Below are 21,302 nucleotides of genomic sequence, written 5' to 3'. Positions count from 1 at the left end.
GACACTGCTGTGTGAGTGATGCTGCAGACTGCAGGCTGTAAGAGATCTTGCTGTGCGTGATGTTGCAGTCTATAAGAGATCTTGCTGTGCGTGATGTTGCAGTCTATGAGAGATCTTGCTGTGGGTTGCTGGGAACAGCAATTATGTGGGATGTGGTTAGAAGTGATATTGAGAGCTGCAAGTTAAAAGAGGCCTTGACATTGGTGTTTGCAATGCTTCAGTTCAGATTGAGACAGCCTGACGCGGGTGATGCTGGGCAGAGCTGCAAACATACGCCTGCATTTCCAAGATGAGGAGAGGCTGGCATCAGCCAGGGAAGGCAGGGCTGTCTCCACGCTGCTTGGCACAGCAGACTGAGAATAGATAGATTACCCTTTTTAGAACCCTTTCATCTCCTCTTAGGCTGCACTGTGAACGGTATGAACAAATTTCAGAGGCAGACTGCCAGCCATTAAGAAAGAGCCTGGGGTCCTGCGGCGATGTACCTCAGAAATGAGAGGGCCAGGCACAAGTGTGCATACATATCTTTTTTACCCGCAGCTGGTTTCATATCAGGTCTTGTCTTCTGTTCAAAAAGTTAACAGACTATAATAAAAGATACTAATAGTTTATTTTCTAGATATTGTTGCCGTGGTCTAAAGTTTTGGCAGCATTGAACACAGCAGATGTAATTATTACCCAGCCCAATGGTACTCTATTTCATGATCAAGAAAGGACAAAAGTCTTAGCAACTCCTCCAAAGGTTTTACAAAAATGTCCAATATAGTGCACAAAGATTTTAGAACCAGGGGGATAACCCAATGAGGCATCTCAATAACCATCCCTGTGTCTGAAGCACACTTTAATCCCAGCAGGTTGTAACCCACCTTCTTCTAGGACATGTTTGAAAGTAACTTCTGATGTTCAAGGAAATATGTGTGCTTCTACTTTTATGATTAGACTTTTTATATTCCAATCAAGTTATAATAAAAATGCTGGTGTCATATATTGAAAATGCCAGAGGTGTCAAGGATGGCTGCCGAAGCCAAGTGACGTGCCACAGAGTGTATTATTCCTCAAGCTAAAACATGGTATTTCAGTAAGGTGTAATCACAAATAGGGCAAAAACAACTAAGGCTTTACATCATGTTTCCACTCTCACCCACTCTTTGTGCCTTCGTATGCCCTCTGTCTGACTTCATTGTAGTCCCCTCACTCTTCATTGTCCATTTCCTCGTTTCCATCACATACACACATTCATTTACTGTCTTATTTGAATAAAATGTCTTCTTCTTTATTATTAGACTTCCTCCCTACCTACGTCTTGAAGGTTCGTCCCGTCATATTCTCCATCCAGGTCTCTCGCATGTGTTCTCTTTCCCCCTTGCTAGAGCTCTCTTGTGCATCGTCACTTTGCAGCACTCTCTGTCACACTGATCAGGCGAGGAACAGTTAGCGGAGCCACAGACGTGCCCATGTCTGTTCCCCTCCATTTGACGCTTAGTGGAAGATGAAACTTGGTGGGGCACAGCGACACATACATAGAGTAGGTTTATATCAGAGATGAATGGGAGCTTTAGTGAGGGATCATCAATTCATAATCACGGGATACCCTCTGCACCTTTAAGTGATCTCTGCAGGACCTAATTTACAAAAACAAACAAGTGCCAGGGCCCTCACCAGGTGGCCCCTGCAGATTGAACCACCCATTACCACTGCAAGAGCTGCCAATGACAAAATATATGCAACCACTAACCATCCCGCTCCTGCAAGTGTGACAGTTCGGACTATTCCAGACCTCTCAAGCTTCAAGAATGGCTTGGGCAGCAGGTATTTTTTTTTTATTACTGGTTGCAGGCTATACGGTACAGTTGCATCACATTTTCATAATCAGAGCAATCCGAACTGTGTTGGTCAGAGGTGCAGCTGAAACATGCATTGTTTGCCCAGAATTCTGCAAGTCACAAGACTGTGCAGTGATGGCCCCAAGTAACTGACCCAAACACACAACCCGACATCTGTTATAATCAAGCCTGTCTCCATTCGTTTCCATAAAACGGGTGGCAGGTGTTAGTTATTGTTAATGTATATTGAATTAGTAAACAACTGACATTGTGCTTATCTCTGAATTAAACAGACGGTGCCACCACAGACTGCCAAAAGTACTAGTGTTGACAATTAAGTGCCCGCACTGAGCACTGGAAAAGACTGGCTCAAATTAAGCACTGAATCCCAGGTACCACCGCATTTCCCAGACACACATTGGCCAATATCTATGGACATTCTATGCCTATGCCCTTAGCAATGAATGACACTGAACTTACCATCTCTAGAGGTTGGCTCATTTCTTTACTGGAAATGTACAATAAATATGCCTTTGTGAGTTAGGGTGGATATTTCAAAAGACTGGAGATGACTGCTGTGGTTAGGATGCAGGTCTGTCAGCTGGAGCGCATAGGAAGGCAATGATGCAAACATGCATCACCTCTTTGGGGGAGGCAGCAAAAGTACCCATAAGGCAACTGCAGGTGATGAAAGTCATGAGCAGAGAGGGGATTCCAGTCCATGGCTCTTTACTCACCTAGTACCTTCTGCATTGACATATGCTGGAAGTTAGACCTCGCATACATTTAAGTCCTATATTAGGAATTAGAACACCAGGTGCAATATTGTTTACGGCGGACAAAGTCCTGTTTTTTTTGCTGGAGGAATTTTGCAAACTTCCTGATCCTGCCCTTATGAAAATTTATGACTATTACATTTGGGAGTGTCCCAAATTCTGCTTAGAGCCTCCCTTAATATGGGAAAAATGCAAAGTTCGCGGAAGAATTGAAAAGTGCCTAGGTTCGCATTTTTAGATGAACCCATGATGAACTCTGCGCTGCAGGCTTATCGGAGACTGTCGGCTAGAGACATTAGAGGATGAATTGGTGGTAAGCGGGATGGATGGTTAAATGTTTGCGCGGTGTAATGTATGGATATATCTCATAAGTGCTGCAGGACCAGCGGCAATAAGTCACCAGGGAAGGACACCGGGGAGGCAGTGGCGGTGATTTGTTAAGGTCAGACCCCCTGAGCACGGTGCTGTTTTATTTCTATACCTCATAAAAAGGTAGTTGATTTCTTCTAATGTGGTAGTACAGTATACCATACCTGTCATACCATAAAACCTAGACAGGGGCACGAGGGCTCTGCAGAAAAAAGTCAGGATTACTAGGTGCTGCAATTCAAGGGCGGGGGGTTTCATGGCCCCAACTCTCAACTTAGGCTTATTTGTCATAAATTTAGATATAAAGTTTTGTTTTTTTCTTAACATATGTCGGAGAGTCGCCAATGGTGTCTATGTCGCTACGGTTACTTGGAAAATGTTATCAGGGAGATAGTGTTGGAAACCTATATCTTTGTCTACGTCTGACAAATCTACATCAGATTGTATGTGTGTAACCCACAGTTCACAAGTTGAAATCCTAAGCGGGACTACTCTGACTTTCATCTTTCTGCACATGTGAGAGTACAAGCTGTAGATGTGAGACTTCACCACAGAAATAGTGCACTGAAAATCTAGCAAGTGGGCTCAATCAATCAATCAATCAATCAAGGATTTATAGAGCGCACTAATCACCCGTTAGGGTCTCAAGGCGCTCGGGGGGAGCTACTGGTCATAGAGCCATGTCTTGAGGCGTTTCCTGATTGTCAAGAGGTCTTGGGTCTGGCGAAGGTGGAGCGGTAGGGAGTTCCAGGTCTTGGCGGCTAGGTGAGAGAAGGATCTTCCTCCGGTGGTGGTGCGGCAGATGCGGAGGATGGAGGCGACGGCGAGGCTGGCGGAGCGAAGATTGCGGGTGGGGGTGTGGAAGGTGAGTCTGTCGTTGAGGTAGGGTGGGCCTGTGTTGTGGAGGGCCTTGTGTGCGTGGATGAGGAGTTTGAAGGTGATCCTCTTTGATACTGGTAGCCAGTGAAGGTCTCTGAGGTGGGGGGAGATGTGGTCACGGCGTGTGGTCAAAGGTGGGGGCTTTCTCTGCACAAGTGCACGTGTGGTCATGAATTATAGGTTGGAATCTAAGAGAGTCCCCCGAGTCACTACCTCATAAAAGGGGCCTATTTCGAGTCAGTCAGCAATCTCCATTTAGCTAATAATGATCGCTACCAGTAGTCCTGGGCGAAATTTAAATTATACCAGCATAACTTGCGTAATTTCAGCAATTTCATGTTGCGCTTGTTACTCGAAATTCCTGATATTATGCCATTATACCATGTCATATAAATATGTGTCATTCACTATAAAAACTTAATGCAAGTGTGTCATTCGTGGTAAGAAATTTACCACAAATGTACGTGAACAACAGAACGTGAGCGGCTGCTTTTTTTTGCACTATATTTTTAGCACAAAATGTGTCCTCCCATCAAAAATTGACTTAAGGACGCATTTTGTGCTAAAATATAGCGCTAAGTGAAGGAGTTGCATTTTACGTCGTTATATGTAATTTCACGGAATTTGGCCAAACGTTCACGTCATGTCATGAAAGCAAATTGCACAAATTTCTCATATCCCTAGTTACCAGTTGTAGCAAATGGGTTCCCCCCATTTAGCCTCTCCCCTGGGAGTGCAAAGCACCCTGGAGTCAACATAACCTTAAATTAATATTTTCCATTGTCAAAGGGGTGCGCGTTGGGCCCCTTCCCTGAACCAAGTTTAGCCCTTGGAACTTTTTTCTTGGAGCCTGACGCAAGGATGTCTTGGGACCCCGTTCCCCAGTACAAAACAGGCACGGGAAAGTGTGCACTGCTACCCCCACCCCCACTTTGGAGGTGTGCTGCCCCTGCTCCCCATAAAATAAAAAAGCTGCTTCCCCCCTCGTCAGCTCCAGAAGACGTGTCGACTGCGTAAGACGTGTCGGCTGAGTACGATCTGGCTGGACAGCGCAGGAGTGGGATTCCCACACTGCCCCCACATTTTACACACCCATTGGACGTCAGGGTCACCCAGGTTCAGAGCGAAAAGTTCAGCGCAAGGGCTCCATATAACAAAATAATGTGGTGCAAGGCAGCTGATCAAAACGTAATGCATAGGAGTGCCGCATAAGCCCCTGGGCCAGTCCTTAAATTTACATATTGGTCTTGTAGTGCCCAACGGAGGGGCAGGGGCACCACCAACATCATCAAAGCATGTTTGGGGGGCTGCAGAAGTGAAGCCCCCAGAAATCTTTTTTTATAAACATCACCTTAAGTCTCCCTGGGATTATTTGTGTGCCCCTAAGAGAGGTTTTGCTGAATATTTAAGCACTCCCAGAGTCTGTACTTTTGTAGGTGGATTTGCAAATGTAGAGACTAATGGTGGTTGGCCCTAAGACAGAGAAGGGCTTAGAGACATGTGTAATGGAATTCAATGCGTTATCACCAATGCAGATGCTGGGTAATCCAAAGTTTTACAGAATAATGAATTCTATGGACTGTTGGTACTATCCCAATTGACTTTAACGGTGGGCCATAATGTATAGTCCATATTGGTACTGTCCCCATGAACATGCCTCTGCTTTTATAGACAAAGTGACACCCTGATAGCGGCAGTAGGCCCCTGCCTTATTGATAATGACATCCTCTTAATTTGCGATGTTGCATCTGCTATAGTTGGGGGTGGGCGGGAGTATATTTATTACAGGGTTCGGGAACCACTAGGAATGTAACATGATATGAGGGTGTCATCAAAGTCATTTCCATTCACCTGCTTATACATATTTGTAATTTAATGCATGGTGTTTAATAGTGTATGTGTGTAATAAAACTGCTTTTCCTTTTTAAAAGCAAAGGCACTGACTGGACAATGATGTATTGAGTGTTATGTGTGTGCACCACTTTCCCTGAGTAGATCTTGGACTGTTCTGGTGTGATACCCAGAGAGTGTGTGTACATGTTTACCAGTAACAAGACAATTGCAAAAATATTACTTGTGAAGGTCTCACATCCCTCGCAAGTAATAACCCCATTTTATGCAGCAGTTGATAAGGATTATGAATCCTGCAGGAGCACCATGGACTGAAATGTGCTACCCAGCCACCTCCACATGTGTGATATTTAATCCTTGAAAATCACTGCAGGTAATATGTCTAGCTAAAAATGGGGGACTACATGTGGGAATGTTAATCCTTTATTCAGCTGACAATCTTTGGATGCTTTTGTAGAAGGATTGGGATACTTAACAGTAACAGTGCGTCCAGTGAAATTGTCATTATGAAGCAATTTTATATGTGCTCAGTCTGCCTACCGGGAGGGGGAGTAGACATTCCAGGAGAGAGGTGCATTGAAACGAGAAGAACAGCTCCCAACGTGCAAGTTTGCAGGTATTCGCAAACACTAGCGAGACACGTAGTGATAACTGGGACAGTTTCAGGTTTACTTCCACGAGAGACAAGAAAAAAAAATAGTTATGGGTTGGGCTTGACATGGAACACCCACAGAAAGTAGTGGGGATACACAGAAGGGATTTGTTGCGTTGGTGATCATGTTCCCCGTGGAGGAAAAAAGCGAAACATTTAAAACCTTAATACACGTTTTCAAAATATTTATGACAGTAAATGCCCATGTATTACTTTTATTCTTTTGAAAATACTTTATTATCTGAGAAACTTGGAATTCACAAAATCGAGAGCTACTCTTGGCAAACTGTGAGTTTTGCAGTTCTACTGCACGTGCGAATTTACGTTAAACAGTGCCGTAAATCTTCAGAAATTCATTTTACTTTTCATAATTATTTTTATATAATATGGCCCCTAGAAACTCATCTGGGTTATAGGGTGCACTTTTTAAGTGAACTTCCGTTTTTGTCTCTCCTTAAAATAATTCTCTGTATAATTAACCAAGAGAGCCCAAGTAATTTTCAGTACTTGTCGGCTACTGCCCAGATCACCACAAACTCTCGCAACAGCATCTCCGGCTCTCCCCACCTGTCAGCATCTCCAGTGACTTGAAGACACCTTCTCTTGCTGTTCAGATGCTGCTGGTTGCGGGATAGCCTGCCCCCTTGTGTTCAATCTGTCGAATTGCACCGGCAGCTTCTCTTCTCTTCTCTCCATCTGTCTAAATCGTGGCCCTTTCTATGGACCCTGAAGGATGCTGATGCCTCTTCCGCGCCGAGGTCCCTTCCCTTTCCTAAAAACGAACCGCCATGCAGTAAAACCTCACATTCAGGCGAGAGCTCTGGCGATATTATGCAAATTCCTGACGTCTGGTTAATTTAGAAGTCATATGAAATCGGCAGTGGAGAGACGGGAGATAAGGGCGGCGCTTTGTTTCAGTCCCCGGGGCAGACAGGGACGTGAGTCGCTCATCTTTCGAGGCGAGCAGTGAAAGTCGTGCTTCGAAGCAGCTGAGGCACGTTTCAATGAGCCAGGCAGGGAGTGAAGGCCACGTGACGCTTCGTGATTTCTGAAGCATCCGTGGAGACATGTAGAGAAAAGAACCGGCGTGTTCCCCGCATCCCCGCACGCGCTCATCAAGAATGTGACATGTTTACAGCTGGGCGAGCGCTCTGCTGTAGAGCGAAGGAGGAAACTATCTTACCAACCTCTTACTGTGCTGCATTATAAAGTGGGACGTTACCAACCTCTTACTGTGCTGCATTATAGAGTGGGACGTTACCAACCTCTTACTGTGCTGTCTTATAAAGTGGGACGTTACCAACCTCTTACTGTGCTGTCTTATAAAGTGGGACGTTACCAACCTCTCACTGTGCTGCATTATAAAGTGGGACGTTACCAACCTCTCACTGTGCTGCATTATAAAGTGGGACGTTACCAACCTCTTACTGTGTGTCTTATAAAGTGAGATGTTACCAACCTCTTACTGTGTGTCTTATAAAGTGGGATGCTACCAACCTCTTACAGCGCCATCTTATAAAGTGGGATGTTACCAACCTCTTACTGTGCCGTCTTATAAAGTGGGATGTGCTGTCTTATAAAGTGAGACGTTACCAACCTCTTACTGTGTGTCTTATAAAGTGGGACGTTACCAACCTCTTACTGTGCCGTTTTATAAAGTGGGACGCTACCAACCTCTTACAGCGCCATCTTATAAAGTGGGATGTTACCAACCTCTTACTGTGCTGTCTTATAAAGTGGGATGTTACCAACCTCTTACAGTGCCGTCTTATAGAGTGGGATGTTACCAACCTCTTACTGTGCCGTCTTATAAAGTGGGATGTTACCAACCTCTTACAGTGCCGTCTTATAAAGTGGGATGTTACCAACCTCTTACTGTGTGTCTTATAAAGTGGGATGCTACCAACCTCTTACAGCGCCATCTTATAAAGTGGGATGTTACCAACCTCTTACTGTGCCGTCTTATAAAGTGGGATGTGCTGTCTTATAAAGTGAGACGTTACCAACCTCTTACTGTGTGTCTTATAAAGTGGGACGTTACCAACCTCTTACTGTGCCGTTTTATAAAGTGGGACGCTACCAACCTCTTACAGCGCCATCTTATAAAGTGGGATGTTACCAACCTCTTACTGTGCTGTCTTATAAAGTGGGATGTTACCAACCTCTTACAGTGCCGTCTTATAGAGTGGGATGTTACCAACCTCTTACTGTGCCGTCTTATAAAGTGGGATGTTACCAACCTCTTACAGTGCCGTCTTATAAAGTGGGATGTTACCAACCTCTTACTGTGCTGTCTTATAAAGTGGGATGTTACCAACCTCTTACTGTGTGTTTTATAAAGTGAGATGTTACCAACCTCTTACAGCGCCATCTTATAAAGTGGGATGTGCTGTCTTATAAAGTGAGACGTTACCAACCTCTTACAGTGCTGACTTATAAAGTGGGATGTTACCAACCTCTTACTGAGTTTACCAATTTCTTACTGAGTGGTCTTATAAAGTGAGATGTTACCAACCTCTTACTGTGTTATCTTATAAAGTGGGATGTTACCAACCTCTTACTGAGTTTACCAATTTCTTACTGAGTTGTCTTATAAAGTGAGATGTTACCAACCTCTTACTGTGTTATCTTATAAAGTGGGATGTTACCAACCTCTTACTGAGTTTACCAACTTCTTACTGAGTGGTCTTATAAAGTGAGATGTTACCAACCTCTTACTGTGTTATCTTATAAAGTGGGATGTTACCAACCTCTTACTGAGTTTACCAATTTCTTACTGAGTTGTCTTATAAAGTGAGACGTTACCAACCTCTTACAGTGTTATCTTATAAAGTGGGATGTTACCAACCTCTTACTGAGTTTACCAACTTCTTACTGAGTGGTCTTATAAAGTGAGATGTTACCAACCTCTTACTGTGTTATCTTATAAAGTGGGATGTTACCAACCTCTTACTGAGTTTACCAATTTCTTACTGAGTAGTCTTATAAAGTGAGATGTTACCAACCTCTTACTGTGCTGACTTATAAAGTGAGATGTTACCAACCTCTTACACAGTACTGACTTATAAAGTGGGATGTTACCAACTTCTTACTGGATTGTCTTATAAAGAGGGATGTTACTAGCCTCTGTGTGTTGTAATAAAGAAAGTGAGATGTTACCAACCTCTTACAGTGCTGTCTTATGAAGTGAGATGTTACCAACCTAGTTTGGGCACTCTTAAAATTAAAGTGGGGTGTTACCAGGCTCTGCGTGTTGCAATAAATAAAATGAGATGTTACCAACCTCGTTGTGGCCTCTTAAAAAGAAAGTGAGATGTTACCAACTTCTTTGTGTTTTCTATGATAGAGAAATTAAGATGTTAATAACCTCTTTGCGTGTTCATTTATAAAGAAGGTGAGATATCACCAGTCTCTTTCTGTACTTTCTTATAAAGAAAGTGAGCTGTAACCAAGCGCTTTGTATGCTGTTATAAAAGAAGTGAGATTTTACCAACCTCTGAGTGCTCTCTTGTAAAGAAAGTGAGATGTTACCAAGCTCTTACTGTACTTTCTTATAAAGAAAGTGAGCTGTTAACAGCCTCTATATGTGCTTTCTTTTAAAGTGAGATGCTACCAACTTCTTAGTGTGTTTGCATATAATTTGAGATGCTACCAGACTCGCTGTGTACTCTATTAATAACAAGCACTTGCAATGCGATAGGTCTCTCATTTGCTCGCATTAGAGCTTTTAGCGTAGTAAATTCCTAACTGGACTTTTCTTGCCACACAACCTGAAAATAAAAAATAAAATAGTTGACATAATTGAGCCAATTCAAAGAGCTGCCCTGAGCGTGAAGGGAGAGACACAAGGAAAAAGAAGTTCGCTCGCAGTCAAAGTTATCAACAAAAGTGCAATTATCCATGTAACAGGGTCGATGGCCAAGGCGGTAACAAAACCGCCGTGAGGAGGGACAAACGTAAACCATTTAACAATGATAACAAAGGACTTTTGAAAGGCAAGCCTACGAACAACTGATAGTGATGGGCGTGTGGTGGGCGTTGTTAAAAGCATACATACCAACACGTTGAAAAAGCAGCGCTTACGCACTGCTATGCTCAACCTAAAAAGTGAGATATTACCAACCTCTTTGTGTTCTCTATTATTAACAAATATTAGTGTTATCAACCTCTTTGTGTTCTCTATTATTAACAAATATTGGTGTTATCAACCTCTTTGTGTGCTCTATCATTAACAAATTGAGATGTTCTGATCTTCTTTGTGTGCTCTGTTATGGAGAAAGTAATATGCTACCAACCACATTGGGTACCCTCATAAAGAAAGTGAGCTATTACCAACCTCTTTGTGTGCTTTCTTATAGAGGAATTAAGATGTTACCAACCTCTTCGTGTGCTGTTTTATAAACAAAGTTAGATGTTACCAACCTCTTTGAGTGTTCTCTTCCACTCACAAAGTGAGTGATAAGCCTTGCCATCCTCTCTGAGTGTTCTATTACAATCTGAAAGAGAGCAATATTTATTCATAGTTCCCGTAAGCGCTCTCTTATAATCGCAAAGTGAGTGATAGTTGTGTGCTCTTGCGTGCAAATAAACTGAGGTATGTTACCACATTGGTTGAGTGCTTTCACACAGAGCAAAAGTAGCATTACCAACCTCTGTGTGTGTTCTTACATAAGGACATTGACAATCTCCTAGTGGGCTATCTTATATTCTGAAGAGAGTGGTGTGTTGCAATCCTCCCTCCCTTACATATCTCTGCTTACGTCATGCTATGCACAGCTAATGTTAGGCACAGCATACCTGGGAGATCTGGATCCCATACATGACACTCAATGCTCCCCACATAGGCAACTCTATAAACCCACAATCAATGCACGGTGTGTGCTTTTACGGTGAGAGAGTGCAATTGTCACCTCCGACTGTGTGGAAGAGAACTAGATATGGAATATGTTCTACCCACATCCCCATGCACTGTCTTGAGGAAAAGAAGAGAGCAGAGGTAATGCTAACACTATAGTGTGCTTACGTAAGGAACAGACCAGAACCTTCCTCCGTGCTTTCTTACGGACAAGAAATGTACAAGGTGTGTTCCCGACCGCTGGGATGCTCTCTTATAGGCGTGAGGAGTGAATACTGTGTTAGTGGGCACAAATTAAAGAAAAAAAAACTAGGCCCTGGTAGTAATTTTAATTATGCTGGACTAATTGGAGTAATTTCGGTAATCTGTTTTACTCTTGTGACATGGAATTACCGAAAATTAAACCCGCTTGCGTAATTAAGAGTGATTTGGGGTAAAAAAATACCACAGCAGGAGCATGGGAACAGCAAACATAGTGAGCACAAGCTGCTTCTAGCTGGTGCCACGTATGTTCTGTGCATTTAATACTATTTTTTTTAACAAAATGCACCGTTGGGTCCACTTTGGACCCAAGGGTGCACTTTGCGCTAAGAAAACAGTGCTAAATGCACGGTTACACTCCTCATAGAGTTCCACGCAAGCTTGAGTAGTTTTGCTGCAATTACATCACAGTAAAATGCACAAATTACGCCCACCCCTAAAATAATCCGGAGCGATGCTGCTGAACTTTAAATAAATGGAATAATGTTGAGAGAGAAGGCCTGTGCCATGAGAAAAAACACTCGGGCCACAAACGTGCCTCCACATACGGTAAAATAAGCCATATCTGGCATGGACGTACCTCTGTGGAGTAGAACCTGATGTGATACCTGCCTCTTTGTGCACTCACAGAAAAAGCAATTTATAGTGTTTTATCAATCTCTGTGGATGCTCCATGACACAGTTAAAACGGGGAACGTATTTATTTACTTTTTTACACATTGTTTGATTATTCATTATGTATTTATGTTTCATTAATTTATTTAGAGGTCTTGTAAAATGCTGTCTGTTCTTTTCGGTGACAGAAATACACTTTAATGGTGGGAATTGAGAAGTTAAAGTCCAGTCTGTGAGGCTGAGATACCCTTCAATGTTCTTTAATAGCCACCCCCTTTCTGGGTGGAGTTCACTTGAAGGGGAATCTAAGTAGCTCTGTTTTCAAAACTTTTCTAGATTTCTTATGCCCGAGATCAGGTTTTAGGGTCAGGTTAAAATCGGTCTGCCCTCTGGGTCCTCCTAAAATTAGGACTCTTTGCCCAGTGCTTAATCTGAGCTGGCAGTTGCAGGTGGAGCCCACTCATTTTTGGGGAGTGGCACTTACTTTTCATTCGACTTTGACCCAGAGTAAGAGAGAGTAAAACACAAAAGGAAGAAGAGAAAGAAAAACAGTGTCAAGGGGAGAAAGTGGGAACTGAAAAGAACCTGCAAGAGGCATGTAAAGAGGCAGGGATTGTCTGGTGGTGGAAGAAAGAGGCGTGAGCTGGAATTAAGACTATGCAGCTTTGATATTTGGCAGCCCCAACATTCGTAAGCACCAACTGCTGGCTTTTGAGAAAACGCCATTCTAACACCACAGTAGCGTAATATTTTGGTGGTAATGTGGCATTAGAAGACCAAAAATGCCACGCCATATTTACAAAGTGGCGCAATGCATGCATTGTACCAATTTGTAACCCTTTGCGTTACATTATGACTGCGGTAGGCATAATGTATGCAAAGAGCGAGTTCCGTCATTAGGGGGGATGAAAAAATGGTACAAGGAAATCTTCCTTGCGTCATTTTTTTCGGCACTTTCAGCGCCTGCTCAGAGCAGGCGTTAAAAGGGGCTTGCCATTGAATACAATGGGCCTCTATGTACTCTGCAGGAGCAGCGCCAACATTTTGGCAGAGTACGCCAATAGCGTAAAAAAAACAAAACATTATTGCTCCCTACCCTGCACCACGGTGCGCCGTATTTTAAATACGGCGCATACATTGTGGCGGTAGGGGGTGCTAAAGGGCGCAAGAATAGTGGTGCAGCACTGTGTGCAGCTCCATTTTTCTTAAATATGCCCCTTAATTTCATAAACGCTTGGCAGGATTTCTGAAATACTCCTGAAATTCGGCAATCTTTACTTCATGATGTTTGCCATGTTTAGGAAATCATGGAAGCTTTGAAATTCACCTGAGATGTGGTGAAACAGGATCCTAAAACACAATTACAAAAACAAGACGTTTAATAACTTATATTTTGGAAAATTAAGTAATTTAACTGAATGGTGGCTTTACTGGTTTTTTTAATCAAATATTTAACTAGCAAATTTAAAAACGCTAGGTATGATGTGTCCATAATTTCAATGATCTGATGTGAAGCAATAATGGAAGAAGGGGGTCAAAAGTCATTCAATTGAATGTGATATTCACCGTATGAGAATCTACAGCGACCATGATGATAAATCTAGCTTTGCAAAGTCTTGGTTTGCCAGGACTCATACTCTTTCTTGTTTTTACTTGCAGATGAACAGACCGATCCAGGTGAAGCCGGCGGACAGCGAGAGCAGAGGAGGTAGTTGCCTAATATATTCCAAATCTTACTTCTGTTCACTGCGCATGTGTATTTGTGTGAACCGCACCAGGCGCTGTTCGTATCAATTAGACCAATAATGGTTGCCAAAGAAAGTCCCTCTGCCGCTCTGCTTCTCTTCATCCAATTCTCTTCCCTCTTCCTCCCCCTCGCCTAATATTCAATTATTATTTGATTTCCAAAAGGCAGAGAATTGAGAGTTTGCCCCGGCAAGCGAGTTGCTGCCTTGTTAGAGAGACAACGTGCAGAATGATGGCTTCGGAAAGAAAGACGTCTGTGAGTGCCATACTTACGCAGGGCATTATTGATCAAATGGTAGAGAAGACAAAGGGCCTGAATACGACCTTGGCAGATGGGCTACTTCATCACAAAAGTGACAGATATTCTGCCCGCTGTTTTACAAGTTCCATAAGATATAATGGAACTGGTAATATGGGAGACTGGATATGAGTTACTTTTGTGACAGAGTAGCCCATCCGCCAAGGTCGTAATCAGGCCCAAAATGTGGGCAACGGAGGCCGGTGCCTTTTCTGCATTGGCATCACTCCTCAATAAGAGGTAGATCCTTACAAGGGTCGCCTCCCCAGAATCTTTATCTCTCCGCTACAGAGGGTGTCACAGTGGATCTTGGTTACTTTAGGAGGGAAATTAACACCAATGTTTTACCCAGGGCTGCTGAAATTATACGATTTGCATCTGTGGCGTTTTTCTCTTATTTATATATTTGCCACATAATCCATCATCTCCTGGCTAATCTGCAGATTTTATCAAAAAAATGGCTCTAGCTCAAATGGTTCACGAGTTACTAAAAACGCAGTGACACATGCTGCTGTGTACGGGAAGGCCTTCAGAAAAGGTTGACTGGTCACATTTCTATTGCTTATTGCTATATTTAGGTGTTAAACTGATACTAATGAGGTGCACCCAATGCCTAGACAGTGTTCACAAGTCTGAAAATGATAAAATATGGAGTAATGCTGTAAGACAATGTGCCGCATTACGCGGCACAATTTGCCTTTTCTTGCCGCATAATATACGCAACCCTGCCACAGTATTTGGCCCTCCCCTGACACATCATTCCAGTGACCCTGGTAATACCCAAGATACAGAGGGTTTCAATGTGACCTCTTTCCACTTATATTTTGAGGAAACCTGTAAGCACATGGGTGTGTCGTTTGTAGCAGGTAAGGAAACACAACTGAATATTGTAGCACGCCTGCTTCGAAGTAGAACTGCTTGTTAAGCCCATGAAATCCAAGAAAATGTACTCTTCTTTTGCAGTAATTTTTGGTTTCCAGGAGAAACCATTATCTGGTAGCCTTCCTACTCTGTGTGCTTTAGTCCATCAAGTGATGTGGGTCCAATGTGGAAAGACAGAACTTAAAAAACAAACAGCAAAAACTCAGATATCAAAAAAGTAGACTGAAAACGTGGACTGTCAGAATCCTGAACATTAATGGATATATCTTTACAAGCATTTCGACCTGATTTAAATTTTAAAGTGCATCCAAACTCGTTTCTCACCTATGGCAGGACTAGGTTAATAAACCATTTTATCTCCATCCCTTAAATGTTTAGGGACTGAGGTTGACAGCAGGTTTAGATGTGCAATAAACATTCTTGTGGAAAGATATTTACGCATGGCAGATATTTTGATGGGATATTGCATTTTCTGTGTTTTCGAAGTCTGTTTTCACAAAAAGAGTGGCTGTCACCCGAAAGACTAGAGTTAAAACTATCCCCAGATGGCCCTTTCATTCTACCGGTCAGGGCTGCATAGAGCGGCAGAGGTTCAGCCAAGTCCCCCTTCTCCACCCTCATACACACACCCCTCCCCCAGACAGGCCCTTGCTTCCACCGGGAACTTCCTCGGGGGCTGGAGCCATGGGAGGCCGGACAAATGATCTCTGCAGATTACCCTACCACGTTCTCCAGCTCCGGCAGGTAACTAAGGAAAACCAGGAGGGTCTGCAGGAGAGAGAGAGGGAGAGAATGAATAAATGAATGAATGTATATGAGAATGATGCTAGAAGAGGAAGGAAGTGGGCTGTGTTGAACGTTTCTTGACAGGACTGCTTTGGTTCCCACTCTAAACCTTGAATGCCCCTGTGATAAATTGCTACTAGGGATCTAAATAGTGGTATAACGTAACTTTGGAACTAGGAAACACTTTGGGATTTTCAAAGTCTAAGAGCAGGTAAAAAATGATTCAATGTTGCTCTTCAGCCTAGAGCTTGAGAGCTCCAGCACCTACGGGCCACATGTACGACTGTCAACTTTTGCGACTCGCAAATTGTGATTTTTAGCGACTCACAATGTGCGAGTCGCAAAAACTGATGTACAACAGTGTCAAACACTATTTGTGATTCCATATGGGTGACAAGGGAGCTGCCTCATTAATATTCATGAAGCCGGTCACAATTGGCCGGCACTCACAGGGATGGTGGCCTGCTGGGGTCAGCAGACCACTATGACTGCTATTTAAATAAAGCAGTTTTTTTTCAGAAGTGCTCATTTTCCTTAAAGGAAAACGGTATGCATTAAAAAAAAAAAAGAAACGTTTTCTTTTAATTTTTTTAGAGTGGGAAGTGGTGCGTGGGACCACTTCCTGCTCTTAAAAAATGTTTGTGCCCCCATTCACAAAGGGGTAGGGGCCTCTTTGGGACCCCCTCCTTTTTGCAAATGGGTTACCGCCTCCTTCACAAAGTCAGTAAAGTATTAATGTTTTTGCGACCACATTCTGGTTCCAAAACATTCATACATAGCCCTTTAGACTCGCTATTAGGAAGGGACGCCCTTATCACGACCCTTCCTAATAGCCACTCAAAAACTCTATTTTGCAAGTTGGCAATAGGTTACCTACTCACAAAATAGGGTATGTATAACGCAAAATGCATTATACTGATTGCAAATGGCCTGATGGGATTCTTGCGGCCTGTAAAATGCGCCATACATCTGGCCCTAGATGCCTTTGGATACTTTTTTGGGCGCCTACTAAATTAACATTGAATTTCACTTTGATGTTACCATGTAGTGATGCTCTTGTGTTCCCTAGCCTGTCCTTCTTTACACACAAAGGAATTCATGTAGTTCTGGTATTTTCTTAGGACTACAGTGACCAGCATGCACAATGAAAAAGTGGGCTTGTAATGCATGTCAGATGGTTGTGAGAAGAAAGCACCTGGAGACAGCCATCTATAATACATTCCAATGGTGCTCAGTGGCACTGGAAGAAGGCTGATGTGTTGTAAGAAGGGGATTGTGTGTAGGGGCCTTAGTGGCAGACAGACTCTTACAAACCAACTTTTCTTACACCCCTTAGCGCCCTCCTAACGCAACCATGGTAGCGCAGTATTTAAACTACGGCGCACCATGGTGATAGATAGGGTGACTAGCGTCATAATATTTGGCGCTAGTCCAGTGCTTTGCAGGATTAGAGTCAAAAATGATTACGCTAATCCTGCAAAGCACCCAGAGATCCATTGTAATCAATAGGAGACTCTGTTTAATGCCTGCACGTAGCAGACGTTCAAAAATGCCAATAAAAATGGCGCAAAGGAATCTCGTAGATGCCTTTGCACCATTTAACAGCCCCCTCTAACGGGATAACGCCCCCCTGGTGCAGGCATAATGTGGTGCAAGGGATTACAAAGTGACGCAATGCAAGCTTTGCACCACTTTGTAAATATGCCAAAGCACTTTTCCCCTTCAAACACTACATTAGCGTCAAAAATATGATGCGAATGTGGCGTTGGAACGGCCCAAGGCCAGCATAAGGCTGGCCCCAAATGTCCGAAGCACAAATAATGTTTAATGTATCACTTGTTATCAGACCCTGCTTGTGCACAAGTTAATATGGGCACCGGCTTTGCAGAGTCCACCTTGTGCACACACAGAGTGCTGGTTCATGTGACTATTAAAGAAGATGGAAAGGCCAGTACTGGAAAACGTACAGAGTAATGTTAAAACAGGCATTAACTATTGTTTAAGGCATCTCTATGTTTAATTAGTTGGTGAACAAATGTGCCCTAATCACGGGCCTTGAGAGAGGGGTCTCATGGCCTGTTGAACAGGTAGACACCTTACATTAGTGATGGACCTTCTATTTAAACACACAACTTTTTACTCCATCACATTAGTGCTTGGATGGGCTTTTGAAGCTCACCATGATTATCCAACTCTACTGTGACCTTACTCTAATCTGGTGCCCTTGTCCATGATCCATGCCTTCTAGGTCTGGCCTAAGGACAGCTTTAACTTGCATGCCAGTCTTGTTTTTGAAAAACAAATCATGGTAAAATATATACATATGTACATAAATTCCTAACCTTTCGGTCAGCCTCTTCAAGCCATTGTTCTGGTCAAGTATCATTCACATTTTGCTTCTGCCCACCTCTATGTACAGCACGGGGCAATGGGTCAGGCTACTTCATCCATAGGCTGACATGTACTGTGCGTGGTGGAATTTTGTCTGATCGCATGTGCACAACTACGTATAAAGAAGTGCACTTTTCTGCCAAGCTAGTTTGTCTAGGCTGCTAGGCCACTCCTTATTTTTATATATTTTTTATATTTTTGCTCAGATCTTTTTTCATATTGCATATGTTTGCAGAAAAATAAATTACAAAAATCAGAAAAGCCAACAAGGCCAGACCTATTGGCTTTGCCAATGCTTGCTTAACTCTGTTTGTTGGTATTTCACCCAAAATAATTAAAGAATTTGTTAAGCCATATATTCTAGAGATAGTTCCAATGCATTTTAAGAGGGCGATGGAAGTTGTGACCAATTATATTAACTTGAACTGTTTGCTTCAAATATGACTCAATAAGCACATCTCCTTCACCGCCCCCCCAGGCCAGGCAGATTTCCATAACCAGGTGCTAATTATTATCATTTAGCCACCATCAGATCTGATCACAGCATGCAGAAACCGCCCCTCCCTTTCTAATTGGGCAACACTAATTAACAACACGATAGCATCGCCCCCATTTTCGCTGCCTGTGCAGCGTTTAGCAGCATTCTGTACCTGTGCCAATCACCGCAGGTTCCAGGCGGGGGCGCTGACTGTCTGGTGACTGGCAGAACAGCGATCATTCCAATATCTGTGGCAGGGACCCTAATGATTAGCAGGCGCTAATTTCCTGCTCTGTGCTCTTATCAGGGGCGCCCAGGACGTGCGCGGCAGTGTGAGGGGGGGAGGTCAGCCTTGTTGGCTGTCAATAAAATAAAAACTGATGGGCCTCTGGAGGTACAGGGGTGAGTGATGCAAGGGCAAATCCCAAAAATGCAACCATCATCCATGGGAGACCTTGGAAACGGGTAGCAGTTGGCCATAAAATGTCGGTGTAACTTCAATGAAGATGAGGAGACCTGAACCATAAATCTGAAAATGTCCATTGCAAAAATAGCAGGGGCAAATTGTAATCCAGCTAGATTATCTCTATCAAGGATGAAGAATGCCCGTCCTCTAGTTGTACCTAGTAACCTGAGATCCATCTTCCCAAAGTGCCTTGTGGTGTTCCCCCTTTTGGACACATGAAGTTTGACAAACGCAAACCGTTCACCCCTGCAGCCTCTGAAGTGTCGATTTGAGAGAGTATGCTTGTTTCATCACCTGTGTCCAGTGCTTAAATTGTGCTTGTTGTTTCCGGTGCTGAGCACCGGCACTTAGTTTTGAGGGTGCGCTTATTCTTCTGCACCAAGCTTTTACTGCGAATGAAACACACGTATGGAAAATACGGAGGAAGAGAAAAACAAAAAAGCATCACAAAGGGAGAAAGCAGAAAGCTGCAAAAGTGAGCTGAAGGGGCAGGGAGTGGCTTTAAATGGATTGTAGAGGCCCGAGATGGCTTCAGGATCACGCTGCCTCAGTATTTCGTGTTCCAACAGTTAATTGCAGCAGCCGCAGGTTTAAGAGGAGGGTTTTGAGCACCAGCACCTTTTTATTTACAAATTAAGCACTGCCTGTGTCCACCCACACCTGTGACACCCAGTCTGTCTAGACGACCTAGTTGCATCAACCACACCTTGAAATTAATGTTTCTCTGATGTTCTGTTTCCTACACTACAACTTGTGCCTCCATTGTGAGATGAAACAAAGCGTCCCCAGACAGAATTATTTTCTTAGCAAAATTATAATATGCAGAACTTTTGTAAAAATAAAAGAACACACCACCTCTGGACGAGATAACTAAATTCTATATCATGTTATAAAGGTGATCATGACGGTGTTTCACAGGGTGCCATGCTTTCGATACTGCTGAATATTTGTACAACATGTTTTCAAAGCTTCAAAGGTTTTTCGGTACAGTCACATAGAACTTTCACAACTTTATTAAACAAATGCTACTCCCTAATGTGAATTAATACATTATATTAATAACAATCACGTCTCTTTTATTGATTTTGCTCAGAGTTCCTTAGATCCATTAAACCATCCGCCCAAAACTCAAAGTGCCCATTCGTGTGGTAAGCTTGTTAGGAAAAGCATACCAATGTTTAAGAGTCATATTATTAATAGCAACTTGAGCAGTGTGTCTCTGTTTTTATAGGAGAGTCCAATGAGATATGTAGCAGGGTGATTAAAAGTTTGTAGAGGTTTGAAAATTTGCTTATCATAATTTGTTGTAACATTAAGCCCAGCATAGAAAAATTGTGGACTCTGATCGATTTTCCATCAGTTGTTTATGTATTGGTTAATATTTAGGGACAGCATTAAAACATGTTTACACAATTATGTATAGAGGTCTTAATGTTAAAAGATTTTACATATATTTAGAAAAATAGTAGAAGGAAAATTATAACACAATGTAATATTTCTTTGTCTTTCTCCTTTTGTTAACATTACATTTCCAGGTACCTTGCTAATAACAGAGTGTTAAGATTTTTTTTTTTTGAGGCTGTTAATGATTTTAAATAATGAACACAGTATATAATTTAATTGACCTGGACTGGAAATAGTGAATGACCTAACTTAGATGCACCAAGAACAGCCTTAAACTAAGAATTAGATCGATTTCTAGATAGAGTAATCTGAACTCTCTGTACAGTAAAATTCAATCATGTTTTCAGAATGACTTAGAAATATGCTGATGTCTGTACTAAAAACAATTGTATGGAAATTTGCCTCATGCATATTTATTATGGAGCTCCTGAAAACCTGTCTGGGTTTTGCTAGCTTATGGATAGACCAGACTGCCCTATTACTGAAGCGTAGCGCTCATCCCTCCAGGCTTGTACTGTTACCAGAGCACTTCTGAATGAATGAATCAGGTCTGCGAAGCCTGGCTGGAGTCCTGGCAGCCACTAAAAGTTTATCACCAATAGTATTCTTCTTTTCTGTGGTCCTCCTGTCTGCTGATTATAAAGGGGCAGTAGCAATGGACGACAAGACAAAGTTACATATAAAATATTCAACCAAAAACTGGAATTAGCAAACACTACATCTGGATCAAAAGAGCCACCTAGGCTACATATTCATGTCCATAGCACTAA

General features: G+C 42.7%; 1 protein-coding gene across 8 annotated transcripts in view; it reads left to right on the top strand.

Moving 5' to 3' along the window:
- CELF4 (CUGBP Elav-like family member 4) overlaps positions 1–21,302 on the top strand; it is a 1,197,256-nt gene that overhangs the window by 611,205 nt on the left and 564,749 nt on the right. For all 8 annotated transcript variants that reach the window (XM_069218773.1, XM_069218769.1, XM_069218589.1 and 5 more), the window contains exon 3: positions 13,741–13,789. In XM_069218773.1, the coding sequence (XP_069074874.1) occupies positions 13,741–13,789 (49 nt within the window). The remainder of the gene's footprint in view (positions 1–13,740; positions 13,790–21,302) is intronic.

This window comes from Pleurodeles waltl, chromosome 1_1 (genome assembly GCF_031143425.1).
Source record: "Pleurodeles waltl isolate 20211129_DDA chromosome 1_1, aPleWal1.hap1.20221129, whole genome shotgun sequence".
Lineage (NCBI taxonomy): Eukaryota > Metazoa > Chordata > Amphibia > Caudata > Salamandridae > Pleurodeles > Pleurodeles waltl.
This window is presented reverse-complemented; position numbering and strand designations above follow the sequence as displayed.